This window comes from Saimiri boliviensis, chromosome 13, assembly GCF_048565385.1.
Source record: "Saimiri boliviensis isolate mSaiBol1 chromosome 13, mSaiBol1.pri, whole genome shotgun sequence".
NCBI classification, from domain to species: Eukaryota; Metazoa; Chordata; class Mammalia; order Primates; family Cebidae; genus Saimiri; species Saimiri boliviensis.
In genome coordinates, this window is record NC_133461.1 from 113,493,278 (window position 1) to 113,504,757 (window position 11,480).

The 11,480-nt window shown below is 39.9% G+C and overlaps 1 protein-coding gene across 5 annotated transcripts in view; it reads right to left on the reverse strand.

Moving 5' to 3' along the window:
* The window catches only part of FBXO25 (F-box protein 25), a 62,988-nt gene extending 51,522 nt beyond the window's left edge, over positions 1–11,466 (reverse strand). For 4 of the 5 annotated variants that reach the window (XR_012513346.1, XR_012513345.1, XM_003940710.4 and 1 more), the window contains exons 1-2: positions 11,298–11,466; positions 5,079–5,219 (exon numbers count right to left, since the gene is read on the reverse strand). Coding sequence is in view for 3 of the 5 variants with exons in the window: in XM_003940710.4 (XP_003940759.3) it covers positions 5,079–5,212 (134 nt within the window). In the remaining 2 variants the exon portion in view is untranslated. The remainder of the gene's footprint in view (positions 1–5,078; positions 5,220–11,297) is intronic. The other variant, XM_074384223.1, reaches the window with a different exon arrangement.
* Positions 11,467–11,480: the final 14 nt, after the last annotated feature.

The following is an 11,480-nucleotide window of genomic DNA, read 5'->3' on the forward strand; positions in this document are numbered from 1 at the left end:
TTCTTAGCGGCCACTCTCTGTAGATCTTCCTCTAACATCACCCATCCTTGGCATTTCTTATCTCCCACATATTATCACACTTACTACACTACAGAACTCAACTTGTCTATTGCCTGTCTGTTTCACCAGAAAGCAAGCTCCATCAGACTTGGGTTTTCATGTTTCGTTTATTGCTGTATCCTGACATCATAGCACATAGTAAATGCTTAATACATTGTGGACTAAATAGGTATAACAGTATGTGTAATAACAAGACCAAAGAGATCTCTAAGTCTGGCTCCTGGGTAGAATTTGTCTACCCAACAAACGGGGAGAGGTAGGACCCCGGCCCATTCCATTTCCAAGGAAATCCTTTTTGGAGGGGTGGGGGAAGCTGTGTCCTTCCTATCATGAGCAGAGTAAAGTACCTACCACTCATGCAGGAAAAATCCCTAAATGTCTACCCCTGGGGATAATCAACAGGCAAAAGACAACACACTTACTGTTCCCTGTGAGATAATTAATGAAAAAAGAGCCTCTGTTCAGAACATCTCAGTTCTGGAGAAAAAAATCAAGATTCAGAATAAAGTTAATAAAGATGAAAATTTTAATCCACTTAAGGTTCTGAGAAAATGTCTGATGGCTCAGGATTTCCCGGGGAAACAAGAGAAGCGGACGTTTTGAAAAGATAGGGAAGGAGGTATGCAGGGAGCCAGAAGTCAGAGTAGAGTGAAGGAGGTTTAAAATATTGATAACACAAAGAGCATTAGAGCAGGCCGACCAAACAAACACAGTGGGACCATGGGCTGCATGGGGGCCCTACAGGCACACAGCAGATGACCAAGAAACATCAGTTTGTGGACTGAAAGAATAAATGAGTAAACAAGTGAAAAAAGCAAAACAAATGAGTGGGTGAACAAGGAGGAGCAAGCAAGCAGTGGGAGAATGAATTCAGGAGAAAAAGAATGAGTGCGTGATGTCCCCACTGTGTTCTCTAGTCTCAATCTTCTTTCTTACATTTCTTAGCTGCTCATATGTTGGTTCATTTAAGGTTGGGAATCTGCCATTTGAGTGTGTTTCTTTAAAAAAAAGATTGAGATGGACTTTAGGGTATTGGCAAGAATGTTAGTGAAACAATGGACCATGGAATATAAGGTGAACAAAAGAAGACATGAAAAAAAGAGGGTTGACAGGATAGAAAAAAATAAGTAAACAGTTGAGGTGGTAGTCAGGAAATCTGAAAGCTGGAAAGATTATGCTTAAGGACCGAGATGCCCGAATTCATGGTTTTAGACCATGGGAGTGGGTGGCTGAGACACAGCAGAGGAAAGGAGGGAAGGAGGGCCTAGGAACAAAGAGGACAGTACCAAGGCCAGAGGCTCTAAGTCCCACAGGTGGACACTAAAACCACCAGGCAACAGCAAGGATTGGGGTGTAGAAAATGACTGTGATTCTCTGCAGACTCTAACATCTGGTAAGCATGACCATGCAGGAGGTGACTGTGCAGAACAGGATCTGAGCTGGAAAAGGGGAACTTCACTCTTCATGTTCTATGCTTCAGGACTGCATACATTTTTTGTTGTTGTTCATTCACAATGAGCCTATGCTGCTTTATAATTAACAAAACCCAGAAATCTGGAGGAGACATAATATTAGAGTCAGAGACAAGAGTTTACAATACAGGAAAATCATTAATTTAAGAAGCACTTACAACGAGTACTGCTCGAAATAGTGCTGAGTCTGACACTGAAACTAATTTTTTCTTCCCAGTCACTAAATGAAAGACTACAAGGAAGGCCATCTGGATTTTTGCTGAAAACTGTAACAATATTCTAAAGATCCTAAAGGGCAAATGTCAATGTGCTAACAAGGATATTTACTGAAATAAATGGATACAGGATGTCTCCTCACCTAGGTACGGTGACTTTTTATTTCAAGGGCCAGAAGGATCCCCTGAATTCTCTATCCCTCATGGTAACCAGAGACAATTTTTACATTCTTATAAGGGAACCAAAAATGCAGCTTTTATCTTGTTTCCTTGGGGGATGTACAATTAAAAAATGCTTTTTAGATAATTCCATTATCTTGGGATATCCTGGGAACTATTAGAGTTGAAGATAATTTTGGTAGAGCCTTAAATTTATTATGGCCCCCATTGCTAAGCCCATTGAGAACCAAATTACCAAAATAAATGTTAAGACATTCAAATTTGATAGAAAATATTATGTTTTATGAGGTATAAAAAGAATGCAATAAAAAAGATTTAGTAAAATCAATGCAAAGGAACGTCCCCAGAAGCATCTCTGTCAAGACTGAGCTGAATGCAGTACGTTTGACTACATACTCAGTTGTCAAATGCCAACTTCACAAAAGACAAGGAGCAACTTCTTACATATCCTCAACAGTGCCTATAGTTACACTGAAATAACTATAGGCAATTAAAGTGCCCATAATAACACCGATATGATGGAAAAAGTTAGAAATTCTTAAAGATATGCAGTAGACACCCTTCTTCAATTTATTTCCTTTATGGAAATCATACAATTTCTGTCATCAGACATAAAACCGAGTGGCAGCGACACTACGCTGGAGACAAGACCCAGCCAGATTATTTACTTACACCATTTCCCCAGCTATACCCTCAGAGTCCTTCTCAGGGCCACTCTTTTGGCTTTACCACTCAATCTGTCACTCATTCTTTTACTGATCCTGACCCTCTGTTCAGCTGTACAGACATCACCATAGGCAGCACTCAACATTTCTCACCTGTCTACTGAAACCCTTAGCTAGCTGTCCTCTCTTCAATCTGGACCCCAGCCAACCTACCTTCTATTCTGAATCAACAGTCTAATAAAAGGCTTCCTAAGGTTGGGTTCAAGATGAATTCTCTGTCCATCAAACTATACTTAAACTTTAGTAATATCATAAATGTTGCTTGAAAGAACAGCTTAATCAAGGATTCAGAGTATGAACTGGCGGGCTGCCCCCAGATCAACTATGTTGAATTGCTTTATTTCTTACCTATGTTCTCTAAACTTTTAATACCAAAAAGAGTTGAAAAGTAAGCAGAAGGATACTAAAGGCCTTCTGTTTTCATGCACATTCACAAAAAAGAAAATTAACAAAGTTATACAGAATCTTGATTACCTAAATTATTTTCACGACAGTTCTTTTTCTAAGTTTAGAAAGCCCACCTTAAATCAAAGAATTGTGAGTATTATGTTTCTCAAAGACATTTGGCAAAAAGAGAAGGCCATTTATATAGTGATTTAAAATGGTGGTTACCTATCGTCTCATTTTTTTAAAATCAATTTTAGGTTCAAAGTTAATGGCTTTTCCTTCCAGAGAAAGGATATATTAAACATCTGCTGCTGTTTCAGTTCACCAACAGCCTCTACTACAGGTTTGAATTTGCATTTTGGCAGGAACCGACAGAAGTCAAAGGAAGATGAACAAAATGGCAGAGTAGGAAAGAGGGGGTCCCAGTACTGCAAAGCAACTAGGTGGGGTAAAGAGTGGTGCTGACTACTTCTGACTCACTGTGCTCCACAGGGGATAGCCAGGGTTGCCTACATAAAACCGTTTTCTGCAGGGATGCTTGTATTAGCAGCCACCGGTTCAAAGGGGTGGATGTGTAGGTAAGTTTGGGGGAAGGGGAAAGAGAGACTGGGAGCTATGCAAAGAAAAAAAATTTCAACTGTATTCTCTAATTGTGTGTGTGCAGAGAAAAAAATAATAATTCTCAGACATTTAAAATGTGTTTGAGATGATGGGAAAAAGAATACATGAGGCAAAAAAACCAAGTTCACATAAATTCCTTACTGCAGATGCAGCAGTAACACTGTACTTCAAGCATTACAGCTTTTAAAACTGTAACATATTTCCCTATCCTAAAATCCACATTTAATAGTGACTATTGGGAGTAAATGTGAGACACCTAACATTTCTAGACATGGCCAACCATCTTTAAATGTAAAAAATTTGCCATAAAAATTATAATAATGAACTAGAAAATTCATCATGTACAGCATTATGCAATACCAACGGCATCACTATAAGCCTGAAACATGTTTTACAGCTATCAACATTAAATAAATCTTAGAGTGGCAAACAACTGCCACAATATAAGTTTAACAATTATTATGAGTTACGCTCACTGTAACTAAAAATAGAAAATTAACTTCTGCTTCAAAGACTACAAAAATCAGTCTCTGCTCTAAAGTTACTAAACTTCTGTCAGAAAAACATATGGCCCATCAAACACACAGTTGAAAATTACACAAATGTAAAATAACATAGAATAAATGACGAGACCCATGACATTCCAGAGGAGGCTACCTCAAGACCTTCCTAGCCCTCCAAATTCTCAAACACCACTGTGGTAGACACTGCAGTCATAATACGACAGCCACTTTCCCTACTTCTGTGCTCATGCAGTCTCTGGTTTTATCTAGACACATGGCTAACCCCCAGTCTCCCTTGCACTAGGGCTCTAGCCAACAAGGTGTGGGCAACGTGACGCATGTCAACTTTTGGGCTATGCCACTAAAGCACAGGTTGTGTCTCACCAATCCCACCTACCCTTCAGCCTGGAGTACAAATGTGGCAGCTAATACACCCTTTTGGGCCACGCAGGTAAGGCTACACTCTCAGGATGGCAGAGCAAGAAGACAGACTGTGCTTGGCCGCTTGACAATGTTACAAGCAAACTCATCATGCCAACTTAGGCTTTCAAGGGAAAAAACCTGATTTGTCTTGTATAAGCCGCTACCACTACATCTCTGACATATGCCACCAAACCTGTGTATTTTAAATTTCTTCAGGTTCCTCAGCTACAATGTGCAGTTAATAATAATACCTCTCTCTCAGATTACTGTGAGGATTAAATGTTTAAAATTTTAAAAAAGTAAAAAGCATCTATGTATGGATATTAGGCAATCTATTAGCCTCATTTTTTGGCTAAATAAATGGTTTCTTCACACCAGCCTTCTGGGAGGGCAAGTCTCAAAAGTTATGGAGCTTTGCAGGGACTTGAAAAATAGATAAGGCCATATATGCTAAACTGGCAAATGACATGGTTCTGCTCAGCTGTAACTTACATGCTGTGACTGATGTTACAATGGTTATTCTCTCTTTCAAGTTTCTGACTACAGGATTCACATCTCTTCCAGCCATCTTCTGTTTTAATCCAACTCCATCCAGGAGATCTCCAGTCCTGACCCAAAAATGGCATAGTTCTCCTATTAAAAAGTTAATTTATGTTAAAAAGCATACATAATTCATAAAAGTTTCTTTTCACTTAGAACACTCATTCACTAATTTTAAATATTAAAGTTCTTAACATTTAAAAGTCTGCTCATTACTTCCATGTTGGCTGGACATTAGCGATAAATAGTAACAATAACATAGTACTTTGGTTGTACTAAAGTGATAAAGTGGAGTAAGTACAGGTGGTATTACTGGCCCAGTACTGCATATGTCATAAAAGGTTTGCCAGAGGTGACATCCAAGCTCATACCTGAAAAACAAGCAGGAGTCAGGGAGCGTGGAATAGGGAATATTATCCCAAACAAGTATTCACTCTTTGCCAGAAGTTAGGAGAAACCAAAAATGAAATGTATTCATGTTCAGCAACTCTAAGTGGTTCGATCTGGTTGAAGCTTGTAACAGATGAGAGGGAGTGGGCCAGAATTAAGAATAGAGAAGTCATTTAAGGCCAGATCAGGTCAGACAAGCTGGACCTTATTCTGAGGGAAATGAGGGGTCAAACAAGGGACGTAAGCTGGTAAGTGATTCAATTAGATTTGTGGTTTACAAAGAACTGTGTATCACACTGGGAGAATGGATGGGGTGAGGGTCACCTGGAAGAAAGGAGTTAGGACTAGAGGCTTCTGAATGTGGGCCTTTAAAGGGTGCGAGTGTAAGGGGCAGAAGAAATAGAAAAGCAGAGACTACAGAAACATTTAGGAGAAACAGTCAAACAGCACGGGAAGACTGGCTGGAAACGTGAGGAAGAAATCAAGGAAGTTATCTAGATTACTTGTAGTCCCTGGTTCTGGGATAATGCACATAGAAGGAACAGGAGGTTTTATTAGGAGAGAAGAGATAAGGAATGTTAATTTCAGCTTTGGACATGCCTGTTCAGTTTGAAATACTAGACTCCAGGTATAAAAATTATTACTTAAAAAATGATGCAACTACATGATTAACTTCACAAAGTTCAGTTTGATGAGAGACCTGGAATGCTAGTTCTTCCAGTTCTTCCCATTGACCTGATTTCTGCTTCTCTTGATCAGTGGTTTTCAACTACTGCTGTGCATTAATATCACAGGAAGCTTTTTAAAAATGCAAGTGCTTAGTCCCATCTTTGTTCAGTTAAATATGAATATCTGGTGGTGAAAACTAAGTTTAAGTAGTTTTTAAAGGTCCATAGGTGATTCCTATGCACAGTGAGACTAAGCATGAGGTTAAGAACTGCCTCAGATGTTCACATTGCTGATTCAAAATGTCACATCCCAGAAAGGCCGGGTCCAAACAGCGCCCTTCTGCTGCTCAACCCCAGCCCTACCAGTCTATGCCATTATCTAGTGCCTTCGTAGCTGTAAGGGCTGTCTGAAATGGTCACTGTGTTTATCATGTTTTGCTACAAGAGAATGCTATGCCTTGTTCAGCTCTGTATTTTATAACCTTGAACAATGCCAGAAGTATAACTCGAGCTCAGTAAATATTTACTGAATGAATAAATAAATATATAGATCCATGGTTCAGAACGGAGTTAGGCTGGACACAAATAAAGAAAAATCATGAGCATTTAGATACTAATCAAAACCACACAAATAATGTAACATAATATGTAGAGAGGGAAATCAAGAGAGCCAAGAAAAAACTCCATTTAAGGGACTAGCAGATGAAGATAAGTCAAGAAGAAAAACTGCAAAGGAAGTGCCAAAGAGGTAGAGGAAGTCAGGATTTCAAGAAAGATATAATCAACAAAGATGAAAATGTTATAAAAAAGCCATGCATGGCAAGAGTTGAAAATATACATTGAATTTAGCTACAGAAAGGTAGCTGAATTACTCAAGCAAGAGTGGTTTCTGTAACGTCTTACTCTAATTTCATGTCCAAAACAGACTTAAAAGAGTATTTCACAATGTAGAATATTTTTATCATAGAGAATAATGCAAAATATTTACATCATGGAGAATAAAGAGATGAACATCTCCAAATACCGCCTCCCAACTATATTTAGTATAATTAACAAAAAAGCAAGCTATTAAATGGGCACTTACACAATCCTAGAAGAGACAAAAAAAAAAAAAAAAAGGAAATTACACTGACTTCAACAATATTCCTGGATCAACCACAGATGCTTAATTCCTGATGGTGTAGGAAATGTATAATGATATAATCTTTACACAAAGAGAATCTGAAAACCTTGCTAAACTGACTTAGAGTCAGAATATTTCTTTTTCAGTCACATAATGATTAAATTCTTGCTTTAGAAAATACTTTAAATTTTCCTTAGATTTCAGCACGATTTGATAAACCTTGTCTCATAGACCTGCTTCACAACTACTGAACATCCTGAAATGCAAAACTCACTGCCCATGTTCAATAAATCTACAGTTATCTAAGACTGTCTCTAATAGCACACAGCTGATTTTATGATCTTCAAGAACATTCCCACCCAAGGTGGCAGAGAGCATGAAGTAGCAGATGACTGTTTGAAGTGGCACCTTGAGTCTCATAAAACACTTGTACAACTGAAAAATAGCTGCTAGGAACATCTCTGATAAATGTCAGATTATCTCTCAATATCAACCTGAAACTGTGAATTCAGAAATCTATGTTTTAAAAAAGATCAAGTGGATAATCCTGAAAAATATTGCTAACAAACCAAATACAGGATTACTTCAATGATAAACATTTGAGCACCAACTAAATGTTATCATGCTGTATGTTCCTGCCCTCAAGACTGTGTGATTTAGCTAAGGAACCAAAAAAGAAAAATAGCAACACACACACACAAATTCTATACATATGTAATATAATAAAGTATGTTACATGTAGATATGTGTGTGTGTATGTATACATACATATACACATGTACAGTTGTGTAACTTGTAAAGAGAGAATAACCAAAATAAATTTGAGGAGAAAACAAATCAGGTGGGAAAGCTCTGAGGAGAAACTGGTACTTGATCTTGGCCCTAACACATGGTTAGATCTTAACACATGGTTAGATCGTAAATGAATGGAGAGGCATGGGCAAAAAGTCACAGGAATGGTGGGTGAGTAAGTATAGAGGTCAAAAAGTATGTGACAATTTGAGAAAAATAAGCAGAAAAGGTTGGATAAAATGGAGAAAGTTTATGGGAGGATTGGTACATAAACTGGAAAAGTGACCAGAAGCCAGATCATAGAAGAATATCAAAGGCATTTAGACTCTATTCTGTAAGTAAAAGTTTTTCAGCAATAGATCAGTGAGTAGTGCTGTTTTGAAATAATCATTTTCTAGAGCTTGTAGGATAGATCAAATGAAAAACATGGAGACAGAAAAAAACAACTAGGCAACAAACATTTTGCCAACAGAACCTTAACTAGATGACTGTCTAATGTAGACCCTGGTATCCTCAGCTAACAAAATATTTTAAAACTTGATGAGACACAAACATTATACTTATCTATTTAGACACTAAGCCCACTCATCATTTAATACACTTTTCTAGTTTCACAAACAATCCCCTTAACATTTACATAAAAAGCCTGCCTGGTGTTTCCATTCATATAATCAATTGTTTTACAACTACCTAAACTCTACAGATAAGTGATTTTAGTAACTCAGTGAGAAATGAATAGTTTGGTCTGAATTTCTTAGCTGCTAAGTTTGATTTTGTAAGAGTTGAAAGGAATGAGATGCAGCTAATGAACCATGGAAATAAAAAATAGGCCACGACCAAGGGTTTTATTTTCAACACAGAGGAAAACCTTTGTTTCTCTGAAGATGTGTGCACTTTGCAGATTTGTCATGGTATGCTCATTGGATCACAATGAAGTTTTATCTTAAACCATAATCTATACAGTTCATGAGCTAAAGCACAAACTCTGGATTAATATTTATTTAAAAATAATAACAAATGAAAGACAAGTCGCCATTTAAAAGGTTTAGGGTCGCCGGGCGCGGTGGCTCAAGCCTGTAATCCCAGCACTTTGGGAGGCCGAGGCGGGTGGATCACGAGGTCAAGAGATCGAGACCATCCTGGTCAACATGGTGAAACCCCATCTCTACCAAAAATACTAAAAATTAGCTGGGCATGGTGGCACGTGCCTGTAATCCCAGGTACTCAGGAGGCTGAGGCAGGAGAATTGCCTGAACCCAGGAGGCGGAGGTTGCGGTGGGCCGAGATCGTGCCATTGCACTCCAGCGTAGGTAACAAGAGCAAAATTCCGTCTCAGAAAAAAATAAAATTAAAAAAAAAAAAAAAGGTCTAGGGTCTGGATCTCAAGTTTCAAAAATACTCCCGATCTGAGGCATCTGAGTTTGTAGATCAGTAAACGATATTACCAAAGTTGTACAGAATGATGACCCACTGCTTTTAACGGGAATTTATTTGTTCAGCTAAAAAAAAGAAAATGTGAATTGCTAAAGCTGTATACACTTATTTTAATTAAAATTATCTTTGTTCTGGGAATTTGCAAACACAAAAACCAGAAATTACCCCTGAAAATTAGTAAATTTTTAAGAGCAAGCTCTCAAAGGGTATAGCTTGTATAATTTGCAAATTTTAAGCAGATTTTATGCCAACTTATTTCAGAGAGCCTACAATGATGAACTATTTTAAATTTCCCCTTAATTTCCAGTTGAAGTGGTAGGACATGTGGGTGGGGTACTTCAGTAGAAGAGATTTCATGAAGTTCACTTGCTGGTGGAAACTTTTGGCATGAGAGAATCAGAACCAAAAAAGGTATTTCCTTCAACAAGGATATTCTTTTTTAGCAATGATAATGGCAAACATTTATTAGAGCTTACTGTAGTCTAGGTATTACTCTAAACAATCTACGTACATTGCCTCATTTAATCCTCACAGTGTCCTCAAAGGTAGAAAACATTATTCTTGTTTATAAGTTTAATTATGTATTTTATAGATGAAGACACTGAGGCAAAGAGTTTAGTGGAGCTGGGATTCAAAATGATGGGGTCTCACTCCAGGATTCATGCTCCTAACCACTATATACTTGTAATAACAATTCCTGAAAACTCTATTAAAACAGATGCCATTTAATTATAAGCTGTTTTGTTTTTTTTTTTAACATTTGTTACCGTCTATTACATATCACTAATATGATCTCAAGTAATGATGGATCTAAATATAAAGGCACTAAGACAAGGAAAACAAGACAGGAAGGAAAACTCCAATCCATCTTTAAAAACCGCATGTGTTTCACTATTTGTTTTGCTCTTAAGTGTGGCCAAATTTGATCCAGGAAGGACATCGAAAAATGGCAAACTGAGGGCCAAGAGTCAGAAATAAGATTTACTCTGAGAAGGACTAAGAAAATCACAGAGTCCTCATGGAAAAGAAAAACATGTAAAGATGAGGAGAAAGCAGAATATGGAAGAGGAAACGTCTTTTCCGATTAGGGCCTGATGGTAAGGATTTGGAAGCGGCAAGAGACAGTTTTACAAGGGAAGAAACGGTTCTCTAGATTCTGTTTTCAAAATGAGTTTGAATAGGCCCAAGGACAGAGACGGAATCTGAGACAAAGGTCAAACTGAGCTTACTGTGAGGGAAGGATGAATATGCCTAAGCGTCTGCTGCAAGAAAAATCAGCATGGGAAGGAGAAGCCAGAGTCGGAGCCGCAGACCAGGGGTAAGGAGGTAACCAGCAGATGCGGCAGAGTGGCCTGGAGAAATGCGGGGTCGCACCCGGGCAGGCTTCCACCGGCGAAGACGCAAGGGCCGCGCCAGAGAGCAAACGCGGGCAGGAGTCGTCCCCGATACCCTGTCCAGCCAGGCGGACACGAGCTCGGGCCTGCCAGAGGGCCCAGGAAGGTGGGGGCGGGAAGAGGTCGCAGATGGTGGGCGGAGGCGGCGGCTGAGGAGACGCGGTGCACCCGTGAGCGGCCCCCGTGCCCAATGGACTCGCCCGCGGCTCCCAGACCCTCTACACCCGCCTGCAGCCCCCCGCACCCCGACCCCACTTGACGCGCCCAGGGCTGGCAGTCCCCACCAGACGCGCCCGCGGCCCCCCGTCTTCACCTGACGCTCCCGCCGACCTCGTCCCCACCTGACGCGCCTGCGGCAGCCTGTACCTACCTAGCGTGCCTGTGGCCCCCGTCTTCACCTGAAGCACCCGCGGCGCCCAGTGCCCACCTGGCGCGCCGGTAGCCCGGGCCCGCACCTGACTGCGACGCGGCGATTATTGCCGGAAGTGGGCCGCCGCCTCCCGGCGCGCTGCAGGGAAGCCCCGCCCCTGGCCCCGCTGATTGGCCAGCGTAG